This window comes from Equus przewalskii, chromosome 20 (genome assembly GCF_037783145.1).
Source record: "Equus przewalskii isolate Varuska chromosome 20, EquPr2, whole genome shotgun sequence".
Taxonomy (NCBI): Eukaryota; Metazoa; Chordata; class Mammalia; order Perissodactyla; family Equidae; genus Equus; species Equus przewalskii.
The window spans coordinates 29,332,260-29,353,140 of record NC_091850.1 but is presented as its reverse complement, the minus strand read 5'-3'; the positions used below and the strand labels follow the sequence as shown (position 1 = coordinate 29,353,140).

General features: G+C 39.2%; 1 protein-coding gene across 21 annotated transcripts in view; it reads left to right on the top strand.

The window, feature by feature from the left end:
• The window catches only part of SPEF2 (sperm flagellar 2), a 176,301-nt gene that overhangs the window by 132,260 nt on the left and 23,160 nt on the right, over positions 1 to 20,881 (top strand). For 16 of the 21 annotated variants that reach the window (XR_011530407.1, XM_070587010.1, XM_070587004.1 and 13 more), the window contains 10 exons: positions 906 to 1,034; positions 3,101 to 3,239; positions 5,836 to 6,065; positions 12,481 to 13,646; positions 13,762 to 13,991; positions 14,110 to 14,318; positions 14,414 to 14,537; positions 14,625 to 14,809; positions 16,903 to 17,009; positions 17,715 to 17,897. Coding sequence is in view for 19 of the 21 variants with exons in the window: in XM_070587010.1 (XP_070443111.1) it covers positions 906 to 1,034; positions 3,101 to 3,239; positions 5,836 to 6,065; positions 12,481 to 13,646; positions 13,762 to 13,991; positions 14,110 to 14,318; positions 14,414 to 14,537; positions 14,625 to 14,809; positions 16,903 to 17,009; positions 17,715 to 17,897 (2,702 nt within the window). In the remaining 2 variants the exon portion in view is untranslated. The remainder of the gene's footprint in view (positions 1 to 905; positions 1,035 to 3,100; positions 3,240 to 5,835; positions 6,066 to 12,480; positions 13,647 to 13,761; positions 13,992 to 14,109; positions 14,319 to 14,413; positions 14,538 to 14,624; positions 14,810 to 16,902; positions 17,010 to 17,714; positions 17,898 to 20,881) is intronic. The other 5 variants (XR_011530408.1, XM_008512073.2, XM_070587021.1 and 2 more) reach the window with 2 other exon arrangements.

Below are 20,881 nucleotides of genomic sequence, written 5' to 3'. Positions count from 1 at the left end.
TGTTCACGTTTATGTCTTCACAAGACATAACCCCTTGAGGTCAGAACTTCAAGAAAGATTTATTGAAGTACATAGAATCTTGCAAACTGGGCTGCAAGTGGAATCACACAGCCATTTCTAATGGGTAAATTCACAGACAAATACTGACATATTCTTCTTTTCTAATTCTCTTATGTAATCACTGAAGTACTTGTAGTTAAGTACTAGTTAAAAGATGATCAAGTTGCTTATAGATTCTCTACCGTCAGCTATATGTCAACCATATCTTGTTGAAGTTATTCTCTGGTCTTTTCTTGATGAGAACCTGGGAAACACTTGGCTAATACAAATAGCCCTGTGGAGTGGTCCTTCTGCAGGTGGCTAATTGCACGCATGGTATGTTGGGGTTTGCTAATTTCTGTCAGCAGACTCTGAATTTCACCCTCTTTGGAGTCTGTAAACATGCCTGCCCTTGCTGCACATCTCATTTTCCCTGTTGCATCACAAGGCAGGTATTTTTTTTAGGAATATTAGCCTTGAGCTAACATCTGTGGCAATCCTTCTCTATTTTACATGTGGGACACCTCCCGCAGCATTGCTTGATAAGTGGAGCGTAGGTCTGTGCCCAGGATCTGAACTGGCAAACCTGGGGCCCCTGAAGTGGAGCACACGAACCCAACTGTTATGCCACCGGGCCGGCCGCACGAAGAGGGTATTTTTATATGCATCTAGCCTAGATGCCACGTGAAGAATTCTCAAGGAAAGTCTGTCAATATTTCACCACTGTCAGGACCAGGGTTTCTCTTTTCCCAGGCAGTAGAGGCTTATAGCTCCACACATTTCACTTTGTACTCATTTTGTCCAACTTCCATGTGCATACACTTGTATGTTGGCAGTTTTCTCAGCATGTTATATTGCGCTTTCAGGAAAATCACCACCTACAGCAGAAGCCTCTCCTGTAATACTAACAGTAGAGGAGATGGCTGAAATGGAAAAGAGAAACAAACTGAGGCTCAAAATAAAAGAAGAACATCTTGCTGCTCTTCAATTTGAAGGTAACAGTTGGAAAGAACTAAGATGGTACTTTTCAGTGGAAAATGGACCAGTAGGCAAACAGCCCAGGGGCTGCTCAAACTGTGTCTATGAGAACACAAAGCTGACCAACTGAAACCTACATTCAGTGGGTTGTGTTCATGCGACCGTATGAAGACTAGATTTGACAGCTGCCTGCTGGGATCTCAATAAAAGACAAGGAGAATTTGGAAAGGGTTAGGAGAGTACAAGCAGTAATTAAAATCTCAACAAATAGAAACAAACAGAATATTTTAGAGTTGGTGTGATTTTACAGGTTGAAAGAAGGCTTGGGGCTACCTACGTACGTGGTTTTATGTTACAACAAGAATAATTTAGGCCTCTCACGAGGAAAATAAACCCTGACTAAAGGCTAAAAGTCCCTGCAAGTGAGTTCTTGGGAGCACAGGCCATAGAAGAGCCAGGCATGGATCAATTGTGTTTACGGGCCTCCTTCTCTATAGACAGCAATGACTCTACAAGATATATTCTTCTTCGGGCTCTTCCAGTTATCTTATAATGTAGATCAAAATGGAATTTAAAAAGATAGGAAAATGAGCAAAAGTATCCTAACTGGTAAGAAACCATGGTCAATATACTAGGTGACAAAACCATAAAAATGCAGCATTGGCTAAGCTGGGACACATTAACTACTCAATGACCATTAGCTTTTAAGAATGCTTTCCACCCCTTGCTTCTCTCCTCTTCTCCTCTCCCTTCATCCTACTAACACCTGCTTCCATAATCCCAAGAGTAAAATCTAAAGAAAGTTGAACACAGGAAGATCTGTGGTATCAGGAAAGTTGGGACACATGCTTCCCCACCAGTGCCTGTCCCCACATCTGCTTTTGATAGTTTCCAGTAGACTTCATCTTTCAGTTCATTCAATACAGGATCCCTAGCACGGCTAATTTCCATCCTTCATACAATAAACATTTACTGAGTTTCCACTATGTGCCAGGTCCTGTAGTAGTCGTGGGAAACACACATCTACACAAACACAAAACAAACAAACACATGTAAAACTCAATCTAGAGGAAGAGAAATGCAAACAATCACCTATAATATGTTGTGATATTGGAGATGGGCATACAGGACACAGGCGGCATGGGAGAGTCATGAAAGACGTCCTAGTGGATGAACTAACACTTGAGCTAAAGTGGAAGAACGTGGAGGAATTTGCCTAGGGAACAAATCAGGGTGAGGAGGGAAGAGGATAACTAGGTGACCTGTGGTGAGTGGCTTGGGAATCTGAGGCATATTCTGGGCAGGAGTGACTAGGGAGATGGGGAGGCTACATCATGGAGGGTCATATAGGCTCTGCCAAGAAAGTTACATTTTCTCTTATGGCAACTGGGAGCCAGTGAAGAACTCTGTGCAGAAGATTGACTGTGATCGCATGTGCAGGTGAGACAGATTACTCTGGGGAGTGTGGAGGCAGATTTGGATTTAATGTGGGCAAAGGAACTTAGAGAAAATAGGATTGAGGTGATTTCAGTAGTTTAGGTGACAGATAATTAATGCCCAAACTAGGCCAGTAGCAATGGAAAAAGCAAAGAAGAAAGAGTGCAGAGAGTTTAGAGGTCAAATCCACAGACCTTACTGTGTGCCAGGTACAGCAATAGGCCCGGGACACACAGGCTTCACGCTACTTCTCCCAGTGCTGACGGAATAATGGCATTGCCATCCCAAGGTTCTCAAGCAGGGAGATCATCAAGAGACTTTGTACTTCCTCCTTTTGGAAATTCAGAAATTGTCTATTTGTGTTTTCCCATTCCAATTTACCAAAGAGCATATTGCTATGAAGTGCAATAAATGTAAACCTCAGTTATGGTTTTGGTTTAAATAAACTATCAAACGATTCTACCACACATTACCTTTTTTCCTTCTCAATGAGATAGATAAGGTATTAGTTATCCATATTGCTTATTAGATGTGTACCTAAATCTTCACAAATCGAAGCATGATTGGTTTAAAATTGAATTCGATTCATCAGAAAGTGTATGTACATATAATACATTAAAAAATCCTTATTTCTCTTTTTAAATAGAGATAGCCACACAGTTCCGACTTGAACTGATAAAGACAAAAGCATTGGCTTTCCTTGAGGAGTTAGTATTGAAGGCGGTTGACGTGTACAAACTCATGGAAAAGTGGCTTGGCGAGAGGTACTTGAAGGAAATGGCCAGGTAAAGTATTGCATAAATTTTTAAAAATATACTTTGTTAATTCCTGAAGACCCAAATTGACAGAGATTTTTAAGGTGTTTGCAAATGTAAATTACACTTACAAATAGAAATTTTGACCTTTTAGGAAATCATGTATACATTTGTATTGACTCTTTCTTTTCAAACAGTAAATCATGTATCAAAGTGTTCTATTACAGTATCCAGTTTTGCCCATCATTTATGAGTTTGGTTTTCATACTACTCAATGAGGACCTTAGTTTGTAAGGTAAGATTATAGGTAATTTTTAAATATTTTTTAGAAGTAAGGTAATGTTTCATATCTTTCTAATGCCAGACTTATTATTAGTTAAGGCCAATTAAGGGAAGACGAAGAGGTCATTCCCTAGAATGTTTTACCAGTTAGGCTGATTCCCTTGTAAGGGCAATACCAAGTTCTTTTCTGTTGGATTCCACAGACTTTCCAGCCTCTCATTGCTAGTGAGGGGCAGCGAATCTCATCCTCTTAATTTTCCCCTAAAAGACAAGAAGAGGCAGCCCGACAGGGTGGAAGTGGCTCTCAACTGAGTCAGAAGATGGGGAGTCCCTCATTGTCCACAAATCAACAGCAGGCCTAATCCCTTTGGGCCCCATGGGCTTCATCTATAAAATGAAACACGCCAAGCAGGCTATTTCAGAGGATTCTGTGATACACTACAGTTTACAATAAACGTTTACTGAAAATTTAGAAGTTTCTACCTACGTAGAATACAAAGGGCAAGTATTCTCAGAAGCAACCACTGCCATCTAAAAGACAACTGTTTCTCTAATCCTTGTCCCATAAGGAAAGTTCTGTTGTAAACTCTTCACCCTAGTTGTTTATATCTGTTGCTCTATAATAAAACACACACACACACCCTCAGCCTGGTAACTTTAGTGCAGTAGTGCTTAAAATAGTTTTACTACTGGATAGCCAAGTCAGTTACTCTTCAGCATCATAGAGGAGTGATGTTCAATTCTGCTCTCTGCCTGTCACAAGAATGAAAACATATCTTCTTCATTCTTAGGATATGCAGCTCTCATCCACGTGGCCATCAAGTGTGAATGCTTCCTTTCTATCAGATGTACCTGTGTTTCTCAGAGTTATGTTGTGTTTATATGTATCGCTGACCTCTGAATCTAGCCACAAGAAGTTAAAACCTAGGACTGTTCAGCTTTACTTTCTGTTTTGGTTATTGCAAAAATTCCCAATGATTAAAAAAAAAAAATAGAGCTATCAGATCCCTTTGAACTTCCAATCCTGCTTTTCATTTTCCTGGCATTTTTTCCCCTCCCATTCTTGAGAAAGTTACTCTTGGTAACCTTCCACTAGATGGCGCACTTATTTTGATATCTTGGGGTCTCACTCTACAAAAGGAGCCCACTGGAATTGTACTCAGTAGCTATCCAATGTTCTTCTCCTCTGCCTGGCAACAGACACACACCATCAAGCATAAGCTAATTAAATAATACATACTATATGGACACTCACGAATATAGCATGCTAGAGTTGAATTTAAGGGTGTATTTTTAAAGAGAGCAACAAATACTATTTAAAAAAATCTTCAGTATATGACTATTTTGGTGTTCTTGAGTTGTCTAAGAGCAGATTAAATATGCATTTTTCTGCCATGTTCAATCTTTATTGCAAGATATAGACAAGATCCTCTCTATAATACATGATATTGTATTTATTCATGTACAAAACTTCCTTGGCCTTGAAAATAGCTTTTAATTAGGGCCATAACTATAATCCCTAGTACAGCTTAAACCCATGCCCTATGTGATTGAACATTAATAACCATCAAGTATAGAGTTGTGTGTTATTGGCTCCATTGCAAAGATAAGGAAACTCAGAGAGCTTAAGTAACTTACCCAAGGACCCATGACTAGAGTCTCTGGAATGAGAGAGAGCGCAGCTTCTAGGGTCCTTTCCAGTGCATCACAGAGCCTCCTAACTACTGCTGCTTATACTCCATGACTTAGCTAAGCATGGTCATTCTTCCTGAAGATAGCAAAGCAGTCAACAGATTATATCATCAGAGGCCATTCTGTCAGTTCTATCTTAGGTCACATCAGACTCCTTGATATATAGTTAGAGAAACACCACTCTTCTAGAAATCCATTAACAAATTTGATTCACTTTACAGTTTATCCTAATTTCAAATAAATGTGTTATTCTAATGGTTATATTTTTACAAGTTTTTCTGCCATATAACCTTATTCTGGTTCATTCTTGGCATGAAATGTATCTCTTGACATAATCTTGCATACATGGTAAAATATATTCTAATACTAATAAAATCATGTTTAATGAAATCTCTTTTGTTCAGCTTGGTATAAAATGTGTGACTATTAGTCTGAATGAGCATATATTTTGTTTCTAATTTATATTTATTTGTTTATACTCTGCCTGTTTACCAAATGGATTTGAGGGGAAATTAGAATTTTTAAACATGCAGATTGAATTGTCTAACTTAGCTATATAATGTGTTAACTTTGTGTGTATTTCTAATAAGCAAAACTATTAATCTAATAGTATCTTTAATGGGGATAACCCTATTCATTTTTCCACTTTCAGTGTGGAAAAATTAACTGAGGTAGCTCGCTATCACATTGAAACATCTACAAAAATTCAGAATGAACTGTATTTAAACCAAGAAGACTTCTTCATTAATGGCGACGTAAAAGTCTTTCCAGATCCCCCTCCTCCAATACGTCCTCCGCCTGTAGAAAAGGAAGAAAACGGCACCCTGACCATCGAACAGCTTGACAATCTTCGAGAGCAGTTCTTAGAAATAGCACCTAAAGGTAGGAAAATAATTATCATGAAAAGAGCACAAAAAAGATTGAGATTAACCAGGTTGGCAATCAGTTCCCCATGACTAAAACCAGCCCTCTGGGATCGCATGGCGTTAAAACGAGCCCTTGGTTTCTTCTAGTTTATCTCCTATGTGCTTCGTCCAACACAGATCTGAATTAAACAAAGAAGAGAAAAACAGTGACTAGTACTTTGGCAGTGTGGTGATCCTCAGTCCTGGGCGTTCTCTCCTGCCCTCCCCTGCCCCGCGCCAGCAAGTTAGTAAATTTCAGCATCACTCCATCTGGCAATTGAGAGACAGCCTTCGCGCATGCTTCTGGTTTACGTTTTATGTTGGGATTATGAGTTTGTGTTTCTGTCTCCCCCACTACTAGTCTGTGAAGGGAGGGCAGGCAGTAGAGAATTTTCCCTCAATGTTTCACAGACCAAGAGCAGAACCAAAAAAGCTGTTAACAAATATTTGCTTACTTGATTAATGGATCTGTTCACATGTATATGTACATGTTATTTTCTGCACATAAATTCTTTATTTCTTTCACGTTTTATCATTATGGCTCTGCAGCATTTGCACAGGCTTTTTTTTAAAAAAAAATTCAGGCTTTTTCTACTTCTAGATAATCTTCAATGAATTCCATCAATTGGCAGAACAAGTAATTCAAGCAGGTCTTGTAGGTTTATCATCTCCATTTTGTAGTCAGGATACTGAGTCACACAGCAGTTAAGAATTCACCTATGGTCATATATCATTCAGGATTCTTCAGATTTAAAGCTCTGGTCCCTTCTCACTTAACTAAGTTGGCTCTCACAAAGAAGTTTATTTTATCTTCCAACATCTCCTATTTACTGGAAAATCCTTATTTTTCCCTAGAGAATAGTCAACTGACTTTAGTCTAGTACTAATACAATTCCACTTTCATAATGGTTATATTTTATTTATTTTTTAAAAGTCCAGTATTTCCAGAAACCCACATGAAATGTCATTAGTCGAAATAGCCTTCAGTCTGAGGACTTCTGCGCTAAGCCCAGTGGATGGAATAGGTATGAACGCGTGTTCCTGGGTGAACCTACCCTGGCATGTGCTAGCTCATCTAATCAGCTTGAACGGGTTTATACCTCCAAGGTACGAAGGCACACACCACACCTGTGGAGGGACTCCGACTCAAGTTTGTCAGGAAGGAACTGTGAACATCAACAGGGACAAAGGAAGTCTCAATGTCATAAAGCCAGCCCGTGAAGTCCCTCCAGTCCTTCAGTCGGGCAGATTCGATCCTCGTCCCCATTGTGTGGGTTCCCAGTGCCCTTTACTATATTTCCTTCTTCAAAGTTGCTTTTGCTCTTCATTTTAGCCACGATTTTTTTTAATATAAAATAAAAAGATGTGTAAAAAGATTCTAAATATGAAATATAATTTGCCTTAATCCTCTACTAGGGTAACTGAAAGGAAATCCCAATTAGCAAGTCAAAACTAAAAGTGTTTTGGGGCGTTTGAGTAAGTGGAAGTAGACTTTGAAAATGATCAATCACTCATGATCCCTTTCAAAAGGGACCTTAATGTTCGTAATGATAACCATAGTACATTTTTGGATACAACCTTAAAACCAGAGTTTGCATTTCAACTAAAAGTTTAAAAATAAGTAACAAATAGCAGCTATAACTTGACATGTGTATGTCTTAAAAATTAACTCTAGAAACCCTTGGGACTAAAAGATGTCAACTGATACATTTATCAATTTTCAGAGTATGGTAGAAAGAGGAAGGAAAGGAGAAGTAAGAAAAGGAGGTGGGAAGGGAGAGAAGGAGGAAGACAGTTACGTTAAAAAAAAAAAGTAGATGTAAAAGGAAAACCACTTGCTCTAGGGACTGAGAGTGTGATTTGAAAAGGCAAGCAAAGAAGAAGAAAATATCAACTTCTATTTAGGTTCTTTGTGGAACAGAATATGAACTTTACAAAAGTGCTTGAGAATGCAAAGCAAAAGAGAGTCAGTGTGCAGTGAGGTTGGTCAGGGAAAATTCTGGGAACAATATCTTGGAGGTCGGAATTTAAGGAATTAAAGAGTGATTTGATGGCAAGGATACAGAGAAGATTTAAAGTTTAGAGAACCACCACCAGAAAAGGTGCAGGCGTGAGGCATGAGGACGGATGCGTGGGGAAAGCTTAGGAGACTCTGCTCTTCTTCTCCTTCCCCGAGTGCATGAACTGCAGGCAAACAGACCGGGAGGCCTTTTCTGCCTGGGGAACCACCTCCACCCGGTCACGCGGGTGAATGAACCCAGGTTTAAGAATAATGGTTGTAATTTACAAAGCTGTGTATTACTGTGGGATTCGAGGATCTTGATGGTTCAAAATGAATTATCATCTTTGATTTAAGCCCTTTTAGTTTGAACCCTTTTCTTTATTAGCTCAATTATACCATTTGAAAAAAATACATATATATATTGCATATGTTGCTTTTTAATGTGTAAAATACTTAGCACAGTGTTGGCTATTACAATAGAGGTAATATTCATTATTATTTTTGCTAATATTATAAAGGGAAGGAAAAAGTAGTAATCATTTTATTTTCTGCATCCCAGAGTCGCAGAAATAGAGGTTCTCCGACGACATCCTCAAGGTCAGGCAGCAAAGGTTGACATTGCCCCTCGCAGAGGAACTCTCATAATTATGCTTCTCCCCATCTCACTTGGCCCCCAAAAAGCATCCTCTGACTTTGGTCTTTCTTCCTCAGTTCTGCAGTTGTTCGCTGCCTTAACTGGTATGCGCCCATCCATCTTTGAAATGAAGCCTGTTATCATATTCCTTCCACGAACTGGAAAACAATCTTTTATAACAACTTCCATTGTATTTATCCTAGAACTCTACAATTTCAAAAGATGGTCTTTGTTGAAAAGATAACAGTTTTGAAAGTCCGGAACAACTGACTGAAAGTGGCGTATTTCTGAATGTGTGATCCTGTTGAACTTCCCGCTGGAACTTGAAAATTGCTATTATTTCTAAGCTAAGAAATAGGCACCTTTCCTATATTATTTCATATATGCCTGTGCAACCTGTGACGGCTAAGATGCAACTTTCAAGCTCACTAAAATATATTAAAATATGATAAAGAGATGGATTTTTTCCCTAGGACAAAAGCATAGGTATTTGCACGTAACAGTCATTATGTTACCAGGCACACATTTTTTAAATTTTTAGCAAATTTACAAGAGTGTTGATGTCATTAAGTTACAGTTTATAACTTTTAATTACACTGCATAAATAAAATTGAGGGAAATGGATAATCTTTGATTAAAATAAGTGACTGACCACTTTAAATAATTGTGAGTAGCTAGTATAAGGATATAAATGGAAAGAACTAAAGCTTAAGGAGTTTTCTGCTGAGTATTAGTTAACACACTTGAAAATTAAAAGTCTTGGGCCTGGCCCTGTGGCATAGTGGTTAAGTTCACGTGCTCTGCTTTGGTGGCCCAGGTTTTGCTGGTTCAGATCCTGGGTGTGGATCTACACACTGATCATCAGGCCATGCTGTGGCAGCATCCCACACAGAAGTGCTAGAGTGACTAGCAACTAGGATATACAGCTATGTACTGGGGCTTTGGGGAGAAAAAGAAAGGAAGATTGACAATAGATGTTAGCTCAGGGCCAATCTTCCTCACCAAAAGAAAAAAGGAAAAAAAAAAAGAAACTTAAAAGTCTTCCTTACAATAGTCCTTACTAAAGATAGTGTAAAATTGAAAATGCATCATTTACTGTACTGTTCATATTCAACACTCCTTTTCTGATCAAATTCTGCCACTATCTTTGGTAAAGATAGTAGTTAGACATAAAATACCATTTGTTGATATGATTATTACAAATGCATTAGGAAAAAAAAATGACCTTATGTGTGATAATCATACAAGATCATGCAAAATGCAATGGAAGAATTTTTCAGGCTAGCATTTTTCTTGCCCCCCAGCAAAGATCATACTTGAGAATCTTAGGAGCAGCGTAAGAGACAGTCAGTGAATCAGCAAGACAATTCTTTCCATTGACCGACCCAGGAAACATTCCCATGAGCATACTCCGCACCCAGACGGGATTGAATGAGTATTTTCTGAATTATAACAATAGCCAATACTGACATGGTGTCAGGCCCTATGAGTCAGGCCTCACGCTAGCATTTCCATGTTAATTCCCTTCTTACCCATGATTGGATGGGTAAGACGACCCATTCCTGGGTAAGAAGAGACAGACAGCTCTTTTCAAATCCACTTTTTGTTGAATGACTGTAGTACGATCTTGGGCAAGTTATTTAACCCTCTCTGTCTTACTTTCCTCACTTATAAAGTGGCATATTTGATGGGGTTGATAGGAGCATTAAAGTAATTAACATATATAAAGTGCTTAGAAAGTGGTACCTAGAATGTGCAAGTTTAATTGCAATCTAAGCCATTATCATTTAATTATATAATTATAGTAATATTATATAATATATAACATTATACAATACTGATACAGACTATTCTTACTATTATTCAAAATGTTAGCTCAGTATCCTGAAGGAGCACATACTCTAATAGGCAACTGCAGTATTACCTTAAAACACTTCCAGAAAAACATTGCAACACCTGGCAGAGTTAAACCATGAGGTATGTGGCTTCCAGGGACTGTAAGCATCCGAAACAAAAACGCTCATTTTTGTGTACCACAGGAAGCTCTGGGTAGGTACATCTTGTCTCTGGACATCAAGTGACAAGCACATCAGAAAACGTCCTTTCTCCAATGGAAGCAATTTGGAGTTTCTTGAAACTAGAACACTTTAGCAGTGTTCCTCTGTCCCCACTTAAACCATAAGAACTCCTTTTCCTTGTAAGCCCACCAGTACTCCATGTAATGCCTGTAGAGATTCAGTTCGTCGCTGTTTTGGCTTCTGCCAAGAGGCTTTCTGGAGAGAACACAGTCCAACAAATTCTGTACCCTCACATCTTCTTCAAGAGAGGCAGCATTTAGTTGTTCGAGCCCTGGAATGCTGTTCTAAAAGCTGACAAGGGCCGCTCCTATGAACCCCTCTTGGGGACCCTTAGATTTAGGGACGCGTCTCAGAGACAGGGCGTAAGTTCAGAACTCCAGGCCGTAGTGGCTAACTTGATCATTCAGCTACATGGTTTTTACAGGAATTCAAAGGAGGAAGTAATTATCACTGCCTGCGTGGGTTACCACAGGGGTTAGCCTGGAGGAAACTTCTGGATGGAACCTTTCGGGAAGAGAAGCAAGGGGAGGGTATTCCAGGCCCAGGGGAGAATAGAGTAGACATTAAAACTTTGAGGTTGCATGACGTATTTAGGGAACAGCAAACAGACCCACTGGGGCAAGAGGCAGGAGGTGAGGGCCACAAAGATCTTGTGGTAGAGTTGTGCTCTCAAGTGGCTCTCAGAGGACATGCAGGAGAGAATTAGCAAAAGCATTTAGAGCCAAAGGATGTAGGCATGGATGGGGGGGGACAAGACTGTGTCCAAGAGAGCAGCAGACGCTGCTCTGTCTCACTACATAACCTCGACTAACTGAGAGGCAGGAGGACAATGGCATCTGATGATCAATAGTGTCCAGAAGTTGTCGGAGTGAGATAGAAATGTGGTCTAGGCTCTCTGCCTTCAGGGCGAAACTGGTATTTTTTAAGACATTGTTTAACTTTAAATTTTTTGCCCTTTTGTCCAGATAAATATATATTCCCCCCTCTGACAAATAAATGTATGTCAAAAATTACAGCTTTGGGGGCGAGGGAAAGACGAGGCATGAGGCACAGCTCCTTTACAAGACCACCTGGGACGAGTCTCAAGGCCTGACGCCCTTTTGGTAACACATTGGCTCTACCACTGCCCAGGAAGGCGGGCTGGGGCAGCAGGGAAGACATGTCCAAGGCAAATCTTGTAGCCACACTACCGTGCACGTCCTGTTATTCTTTTTTGTCACCATGGGAAGGGAATGGCAGCAAAAAGCAGCATCCCTCTTATACATGGAGAAACAGATTCTAGAGTGAGGAAGACCATAGCACCCTTTGCCCTTATGAGAAACCCATAATAGCGAAGTGTGTAAACATGGGGACTGTGGACTGCCTGCCAGTGATCCCCAACTCCACTACTTATGAGCACTGTGATATTGAACAAGTTAATTAACCTCTCTGTGCCCTAGGTATTTTATCCATAACATGGCAATAATAATAATTGGTCACTTTCTTAACTGTAAAATCAGGATAATGAATTATGAGGATTAAATGAATATAAAGCACTAACCAGAATGCCTGATAAGTAGTAAGGACTCAGTATAATTTTTTCCAGAAATAATGTTCAAATGTAGGGGTAAGAGATTAAGAAAAACGGAGGGTAGACATTGGTGATTACTTCAAATAACAATGTGGAGTTATTTTAAAGGCAGAGATCCTTCAGATGCTGTGAATCGAGTCACCGAAAAGCAGAAAAGGCCACAGAAGCTTGACCATTACCTTCCAGAGAGGAACAATCAATTTTTGAAAATTTGGCTAAAAAAATACCCTTGGCTTATATATGATGAGATACTAAATCTTATGTTCTGTGACCTGTGTCGTAAGCATGGAGTGAAGTCGAGGGGAAATCAAGTGAGTTTTTTTTATGGCACTGACAACTTTAGGACTGAATTTCTCCATGCACATCATCTCAGCGAGGCTCATGCCAGGGCTTCATTAATGGAAGCAACAAGTGGTTCTCCAGTGAACAGAGCCACCACGGAGCTGATGGTGAGGACTGTGAGCAAAGTAACCCTCGGGAGAGTAGAGAACTTATTCAGATCGTGTCACGCTATCGCCAAGACTGGACGTCCCCTCAAAGATTTTATTTGGATGTGCAAGTTGGATGACATGAAGGGTGTTGATATTGGCCCAGTATTCAGAACTAACAAATCAGCAAGAACATTTACATATTTTATTGCTGAAGTGGAACGGAAAAATCTAAGAGATAAACTAGTAAAAAGTAAGTTTTTCTCCATCATCAGTGATGGAATCACAAACAATTCAGCCAAGGAAGCTGAACTTGTCTATGTGCAGTTTGCACATGCAGGAAGAGTGCATTGCCAAGTTGTCGGGGTACAAACAGTGGAAAAGAGGGATCCTCTGGCAATAAAAAATGCCATTGAGAAAACTCTGGAGAGGAATCTTCAACTTAGGCTGTCGAACCAAGACTGGACAAAGAAACTGGTTGGTTTTGGAAGTGGCGGTGCGCCTGGCTCAGAGAGAGAAAGCAATGGGGTGGCCCTGATTTTAAGAGAAATCCAGCCATGTGTGCTGACTGTGTATTGCTTTGCACATCATCTTGAACTATCTTACAAGGCAGTGTTCCAGAGCATTCCCCTGTACAACAATGTGAGAGACCTTCTTTACAGCCTTTATCACTTCTATCATAATTCTCCTCCTCATAAAATTTCTCTGATAACTGCCTTCAAAGACCTTCGCCTCCGACCTGTGATGCCTTCTCAGGTAGGAGGCAGGAGGTGGCTTCAGGGATTACAGGCAGCCCTCCAGAACTTTCTCAAGGGATATCCTGCAATTGTCCAGCAACTGAATTCAGTAAGTAATTTTGAAATATCATACTATTTTAGTTTTTCAGAATAACAGAGAATACTTTTAATGAGCAATTTGAAATTATAATTTGGAGAAAAATAAACCGCCATTTCATTCTCAGCCTATGTTACAGGCAAATGAACGCGGAAGTGACACCAGTCATCAGAAAGCCAAAGAACTTCTAGAGTTACTTCTGCAAGCAGACATCGTTAAATTCATTCATTTCTTGGTGGATGTCATCAGTGTCCTTAGTATTCTGTCCCGAGTCAATCAGAACAGAAATTCTTCAATTGCTGATATATTTGCCACCTTACAGTCCACACTAGAAATACTCAGAATGTATCAAACAAGGTGAGGAGTTGGGGATGACCTCAGGATCTGTTAAACTAGACTGTTCAACTTGGGAAATCATTTGCCAGGTGCTTTTTCATTTAATTGTTGATTTGGGGGATTTTTTTTTTCTCCCCAGACCAGGGCCAAAAGAACGTAGGGTGGATTCAGTCACACACTTTCATGGTAAGTGCCTCAGAGGAAAGGGAAACATTTCTGACGTGAGAAACACTGTTTTAACACATCTTATCAAGAGGCTGCGAGGCTGTTTCAGAGATGCCGGCCAAGATGTGGTGAAGGCAACCATGATTGGAAGCTTTAAGCTGTGGCCCACAAAGATAAATCAAGGTAACTATAAGCACTGACTCTGAATCCTTGTTCTTTGATTGTTTGTATGAGTGTCTTTCATGTATGTGACTTTTCCTCCTGTATATTGATTGCAGAATTTGGAGAAAAAGAAGTATCCATCCTGATTGCACATTATGAACCAGTATTGGAAGCTGCCAATGTGAAAATTGATGAAGTGGACACTGAATGGAGCATGTTGAAATTAGAGATTTATGCTAGGTAAGTGTAAGTAAACTAGTTGACGTTTATAAATATTTGGGTAAAACTTGAGTCTCAATCTTTTACATTTTTCAATTTCCCTTATAGATTTCAGAACATCCGCGAATTGACCTGGGATGTTGTGAATTCTGTTTACTTACCCAAGTATCCAAATATCTTGACACTAGTGGACCTCGTGCTGACCCTCCCTGCAAGTTCAGCTGAGGCGGAACGCGGCTTTAGTCAGATGAAACGCACCAAGTCACAGATGCATGCCAAGATCAAGGCTGATAGTATGACAGATCTGCTGATAATTCAGTTGAATTCTCCGGACATCAATAACTTTGACCCTAGGAAAGCTATCCATTTATGGAATACGAGAACACCATCTTCAACTGGTGACACAAGACCTAATTCAGATTGCTCATCAAACCCAGAAAGCCATTATGAAAGTGATTAGTAATGTGACAAATGTCAACTTTGTTATTGATCATATCAAAAAAAAGATTAGTTTCAAAAATCTGAAATTTAAAAGTACAACAGTCATCAGTCTTCACATCAAACACAAAAAGCATTTGGCATCTTCCAGACGTACAAACCGAAAATCCAAAGATTAGTTTTCTTGTAACTTTTTAATTCTATTTCTATATTCACACATTCTTTGGGTGGAAGTGTATAATTCTAAGCAATGGTGTTATTTTGATGTCATCTTTCTGGGTGTTATTGCTAAGGGTTGCCAGACTATGATCGTGGTCTGAGTTCCTTTAAGCCTGGCATAAAATTATTTTTCCTGGATAATTCTAAATGTTGGTTGCATTAGATAACTAACTAACTTAAGGCCAAATTGAAAGTTTCCTTTTGATCCATGAACAAAATTTGTAAGTTTATCTTTTTCTGCTACTGCATTGTATGTGAAGATCAAATCACTACATTTCTTGGTCAGTTAAGTAACATGGTCAAATATTATAGTGGTTTTCACATTTCACGTTAAGGTCCCCAGATAAGAAATTCCTGTGTAAACTGAAAGTATTGTCTTACAACACTTTGCTTACACCATAGCTATAAGAAACAGTGGAAATATTTTACAGCTGCACCAGAAGTTTTAAATGCTTTGAGCCTCTTCTTGGTTTCAGTAGAGTTTATTTATGGTTTCATCTTGAGGAACATGAAGGATGTATGCCTAACTTATCTGAAAAACAATGTGGTATTATATAAAGATCACTTTACTGAAATTGCTACTACCTGGGAAAGTGTTCTCACCTCTGTAGAACTGGATACTCAGATTTGATCAAAAAGGATAGAGAATTTATTTCTGAATAAGCTGCTGAATGGCCAATCATAGCAAAGAAAGAAAGATTCTGCTCTTGCTACTCAGGAAATTGCCTTCCAGATCTCAAAATTATTTATTTGGTTTGAACCAGTGAAATTTTAAAAGGATTATTGCATTTTCCTAAAGTTCAGAGGAAATGATAAAGTTCATGTTGGACTTTTAGAAATGCTAGAAATTTAGCTGTAAAAAGAAAAATTTGAGATGCTACGGCTGTGTTTCACTCTTCCTTTTCCTAAACAAAGAAGAATAGCTGTACACTCTGGACCTGAAAGATCCCTGCATACGTGTAAGAGTCTCTCCTAGCTCTGGAAGGTACCTCTGCCATGGGAGTTAGACACTTTTTAAGCAGATTCATTTGTTTTACTTTCCTGTTTCTTTTTTAATGCATGTGCATGCAATTGGAAATGAGAAACAGACTAAACAGATATGTCTTTTGGACAAGGTAAAGTAGATTAGTGTATAAGGACAAAGCATTTAAAAGGTTAATGACCTTTTATAAAATACTTCAGAATACACAGCCGATTAGATGATTATATTAGCCTTTCAAATCTGGTAATTTAACAATTAAAATCTCCCTACATTTATAAAAACAAATATATTCTGACCTAAAGAGCAAAATGAGGATAAACATGTTACCTTGATCACAGTGGTGATTTGCATGCATTTTGAAATACCTTTATCCCCTATTTACCAAAATTGTGCCCTACTGTACAAGAGGAAACGTTAGAGTACTTTTTGAAATTCAACCTATTCTGAGAAAAGATCAAAGAAGACTCCAAACTAAGACATAAAGTCTCAGTATTTTTCCCAATCTGGAATGATTTGTTACTCAGCCAAAAAAGACATTTTGACTGAGCCGAGAAAGAATAATGGAAGAACACCAGGAAATTGATGATTATTTTAATGTTTTCAAAATGTCTTCTGTTTCTCTAAAATTAGTTTAAAATAATATAAATAAAACGATTATACAAGTACCCATTATTTATTCTATTTTAGCAAAAGAAACAAATCCCTGTCCCATACTATAACTGAGAAATGTTTTTCATTGTATTGTAGGCATAATAGGAAATAAAGCATTTGCTGACATTCTGCTTGATTTGGTAACCCTGAACCTAGGAACAAACAACATCCCTAGTAGCTGGATGCACCTCACTCAAGCTGAGGTAAGTTTTAATTTTGTTTGGGTTTCAAAGCTTGGAGAATTCTTCTTATTTGATCCATAAGTCAACAGTTTTTAAATACCCAGTACTTGCACAGTATCTGACATTTAGTAGGCAACCAATAAAACTTGAATGAATGAACTTCAACTGAAGACACGTGGTATGTGCGTGCATAGGATTTGAAGAATGAGTGATGATGCCAAGTCAATGAAACCTTATGGAGACCATGAGGCGCAGCCCATTTGTATCTATTACTACCAAATGGAGTGATCCTAACTAGTAATAGTAGATGGTTCTGGCAGTTCTTTCTTTCCATCATATTCTGTTCCCTAAGAATGTATCAGAAAACAAAGTGGTTAGAGAGTGTTTTCCCATGGGCTGCAGAGCCCTTGCACAGCCACAGCTATAGTCTTTATCCCTCTTCTGTTGAAAAGGTACAAAGTCAACTAGAGTCACATGTGTACATCTATTGTGTAACAGTAAGAAAAAACACAAATCTCACGGAAGCAAAAAGTGAAACACTTTCTAGGTATTGTCTGGTGTGGGTTGGTTGGTATAGCCTGAGGGAACAAAAGTCAGAACTGGCTCTACTCGCCAGTCTAAAATCAGACTTCCTTCATCTAAATGTCTTACTAAGACACATGAGCAGGTAGAGCTTCATGATGGAGTCATACAAATGTTCTAATGGCATTTCCTGTTTTCTTCTAGTTGCAGGAGTTAACATCTTTATTAGTCGTAAACTCAGAGTTTGTGGACTGGAGGAAATTCTTGTTAGTAACCTCGCTGCCTTGGCCCATCCCCCTGGAAGAGGAGCTCCTCAAGACCCTGCAGAGGTTCAAGGCTGTGGATGACGAGCAGTTGGGCACCGTCACTTTCAAGCAATATATGCAGGTTGCTACCAGCACCTGGTGGCACTAATAATGTCAGAGTACTTTTGACCTAAGAAGGGTATTACTCACTGATGTTGTGATGCCAGGTCTCAGGCCAGTGTTCTGCCCATAGATTGCCCATATTTAGGCACCCAGAGGCAGCACAGGTGCTGTCAAAGTCTCAGGCAGAAGTCTGGCTTCCACCCTTGAGGAAAGGGTCTACAAAAGGTCAGAACTGCTCAGAGAACTAAGAGTTCTGAGAAAAGTCATGTAAACTTCATTGTCCTTCTCCTAAACTCCAACCAAGTGATTCTTAACCTTGACAGTACATTAGAATCATCTGCAGAGCTTTTAATAAGCCCAATGCCCAATACTCTGGAAGTAGCAACAACACTTAAAATGAACACAGGGAAAGGGGCAGGTTTTTCTTTTTTTCCTTTTGGTCATGAGCATGGTGAATGATGAGATGGTTTTTTGCAAGTTGAGTTTGAAATGTCTGTGGGAAATGCAGACAGAAATGTCCACTCTGATATGACAGATGCAGAAGGGACTGCAAGTCACTATCATGTTGGCAGTTGTTGAATTTATGAATGGATGAGACCACCCCAAGGGAAGGGTGTAAAGTGATGGATCACTTGGTAACATGATACCTGGCCATTGGACTTGGCAGGTAGGATGTGACTGGTGACGTTTACCAGAGCAATTTTTGTGGACTACAGAATCCAGATTGCAGAAGATTGATGAAATAAATAGGTCTTTAGGAAGTGAAGCTAAGAAAAGTCAATTCATTTTTGAGAAGTTTGAGGAAGGAAGAAGTGAGAATGAAATTCTATAACCAAGAAGGGCCTGAATTATTTATTTTGTGTCTACTAGTTGAATTCATCCTATGGCTCACCATTTCACAGTGCTGGTAGAGACAAAAGATGGAAACACTTATGAGGTGCTAATTTTGAAACAGGGTGATACTCTCTAGATTCCTATATCTCATATGTATTTCACCATTGAAAGATCACATCCTTTCCGGCTTCTCTTTTCTTCCTTAATTAATGGATGGTGTGCTTATAGACAGCCTTGAGTTTCCCACGCTCGTACAGTTGAGCCAGAGGAAATAGCACTTGCATATTGAGGAGGTTCCTTCAAGACTATCAAGAAAGGTGTTTAGCTGATTGGGCTCTGATTTACTTCCCAAATAGAGCAATTTGTGAATTTTATCACTGGACTTACAACTTGTAGAGATGATTTTGTTAACAAACAAAAACAGCAGCCCAAAACTTACTCTATTATCATCGTTAGCTTAAGGTTTTAAAAAGTGAGCACTTGTGAAATTACCAACCTTCACTATTTACAGTATGTGCCAATTAACACAGGATATCAATTTAAACATCCTTTTGCACAAACATGAGATGAACAAAGGGTGTTGGCAATTTTTACCCAAGTGCTGAGCCAAAACCAGAAAGCTCCTTCACCAAAGGTGTGAATTTCTTAGAGAAAGTTGGCCGGTGCATTTCATAGAAACTCAGAAATACATGTTTGAATACCACCTATGTTTTGGGAGCAGTTGATTTCTGAGCTCTGCCCTCTCCCCTTGCCCACCCAATTCCCACTCTTCAGGAGCCCCAGGACAAGGAGGCCATTTGGAGAGGCCCACTTGACCATCTTACATGACTTTTACAGATTTCCAATGCTTGTCAGCTCACACACATACACACAGTTATTTTATGGGAAAAGTCAAAACAGCCTCTAGGGCAAAATTTTATAAGATTTGTTGAAAATGCCACATTCGAACAGTAAAATAGTATAACTGTGCTGCCGAAATGGAGTTCTCTGGGAGAAAAGGGGTCTCTGCTTTTTATTTTGTCTGTCTTCTTTCTTTTCTTTTGACTAATTTCAAGTTCACCACAACAGCCACTTAAGAGAGTGCTGATTTCCCCAGCTTCTGAAATGGAATAAGGTACAGCATTTGTGAAGCTAGTCGGGCTGTGTACCTCGGCTAAGCAATGCGAGCATAAAAGCCCATTTGCCCTTTGCTCCCAGCCCTGCTGCAGCTGTCACATGCTTGCCTCTGTCACATGTGGATGTTTAGTCACACTCAGGTAGAATTCTTTGATGTTCAACTCTCGACTCGTCTTCTGCCGGTGAGAGTGCATGTTATTATAGGCTTAATGAGTCAGATGTTCTAGGATCCAAACAGCACACAGCACTTATTTTCTAAGGAAGAGTAAAAAACCTCAAATTCTTTTGCCATATTTTAGCAAGAGAGTACAAAGTACATTTCCATCCTTTAAGGAGAAATCACCTAATAATCCAGTGAGGCAGGATATGATTGATTGAACCTTGCTTTATCAATTTAAACTCTACTGTACAGGTTCACATTTAACATTTCACGTTGCTAAAATTTTCATGGATGACTTTTTAAAAATCTTAAGGTGCTTCCAATTAGGTTGTTTTTTTCTTTCTAATGTGGCCCTCTTGTAAGTGAAGCACTTTGAAACAGTTTCCTAAGCTATAAAATATCATATATTTGTAGAAAATTAATAGGAATGAATCCTTGGCTGTAAGAACCAGGAAAAAATCCTGTGCTGTGAAACAACTGGATGCGGAGCTGAGAGCTGGTTGAGAAATGGGGGAAGGAGTAAGGATCCTATCTCTGTTTCTTTTTTTCCCCCTCTAGCTTCTTTTAATATTTTCTTTTTATCACTATTTTTCACCAATTTAATGATTGGGTTTGTTGGTGTGGTTTTCTTCATGTTTATTCTGCTTGGGGTTCGTTGAGCTTCCTGAATTTGTGGGTTTGTAGTTTTTGTCAAATTTTCAGAATTTTTTCCAAATATTTCTTCTACTCCCCCACCCTATCTCAAAAGCCAGTCACATGTTTGTCCCACTGGTAGTCACTGACAGTTCATTTTTTCCAGACTTTTTTCTCTCTGTGCTTTATTTTGTATTCATTTCTACTTCTGTGTCTTCAAGCTCACTGATCATTTCCTTTGCACAGTCAAATATGTTATT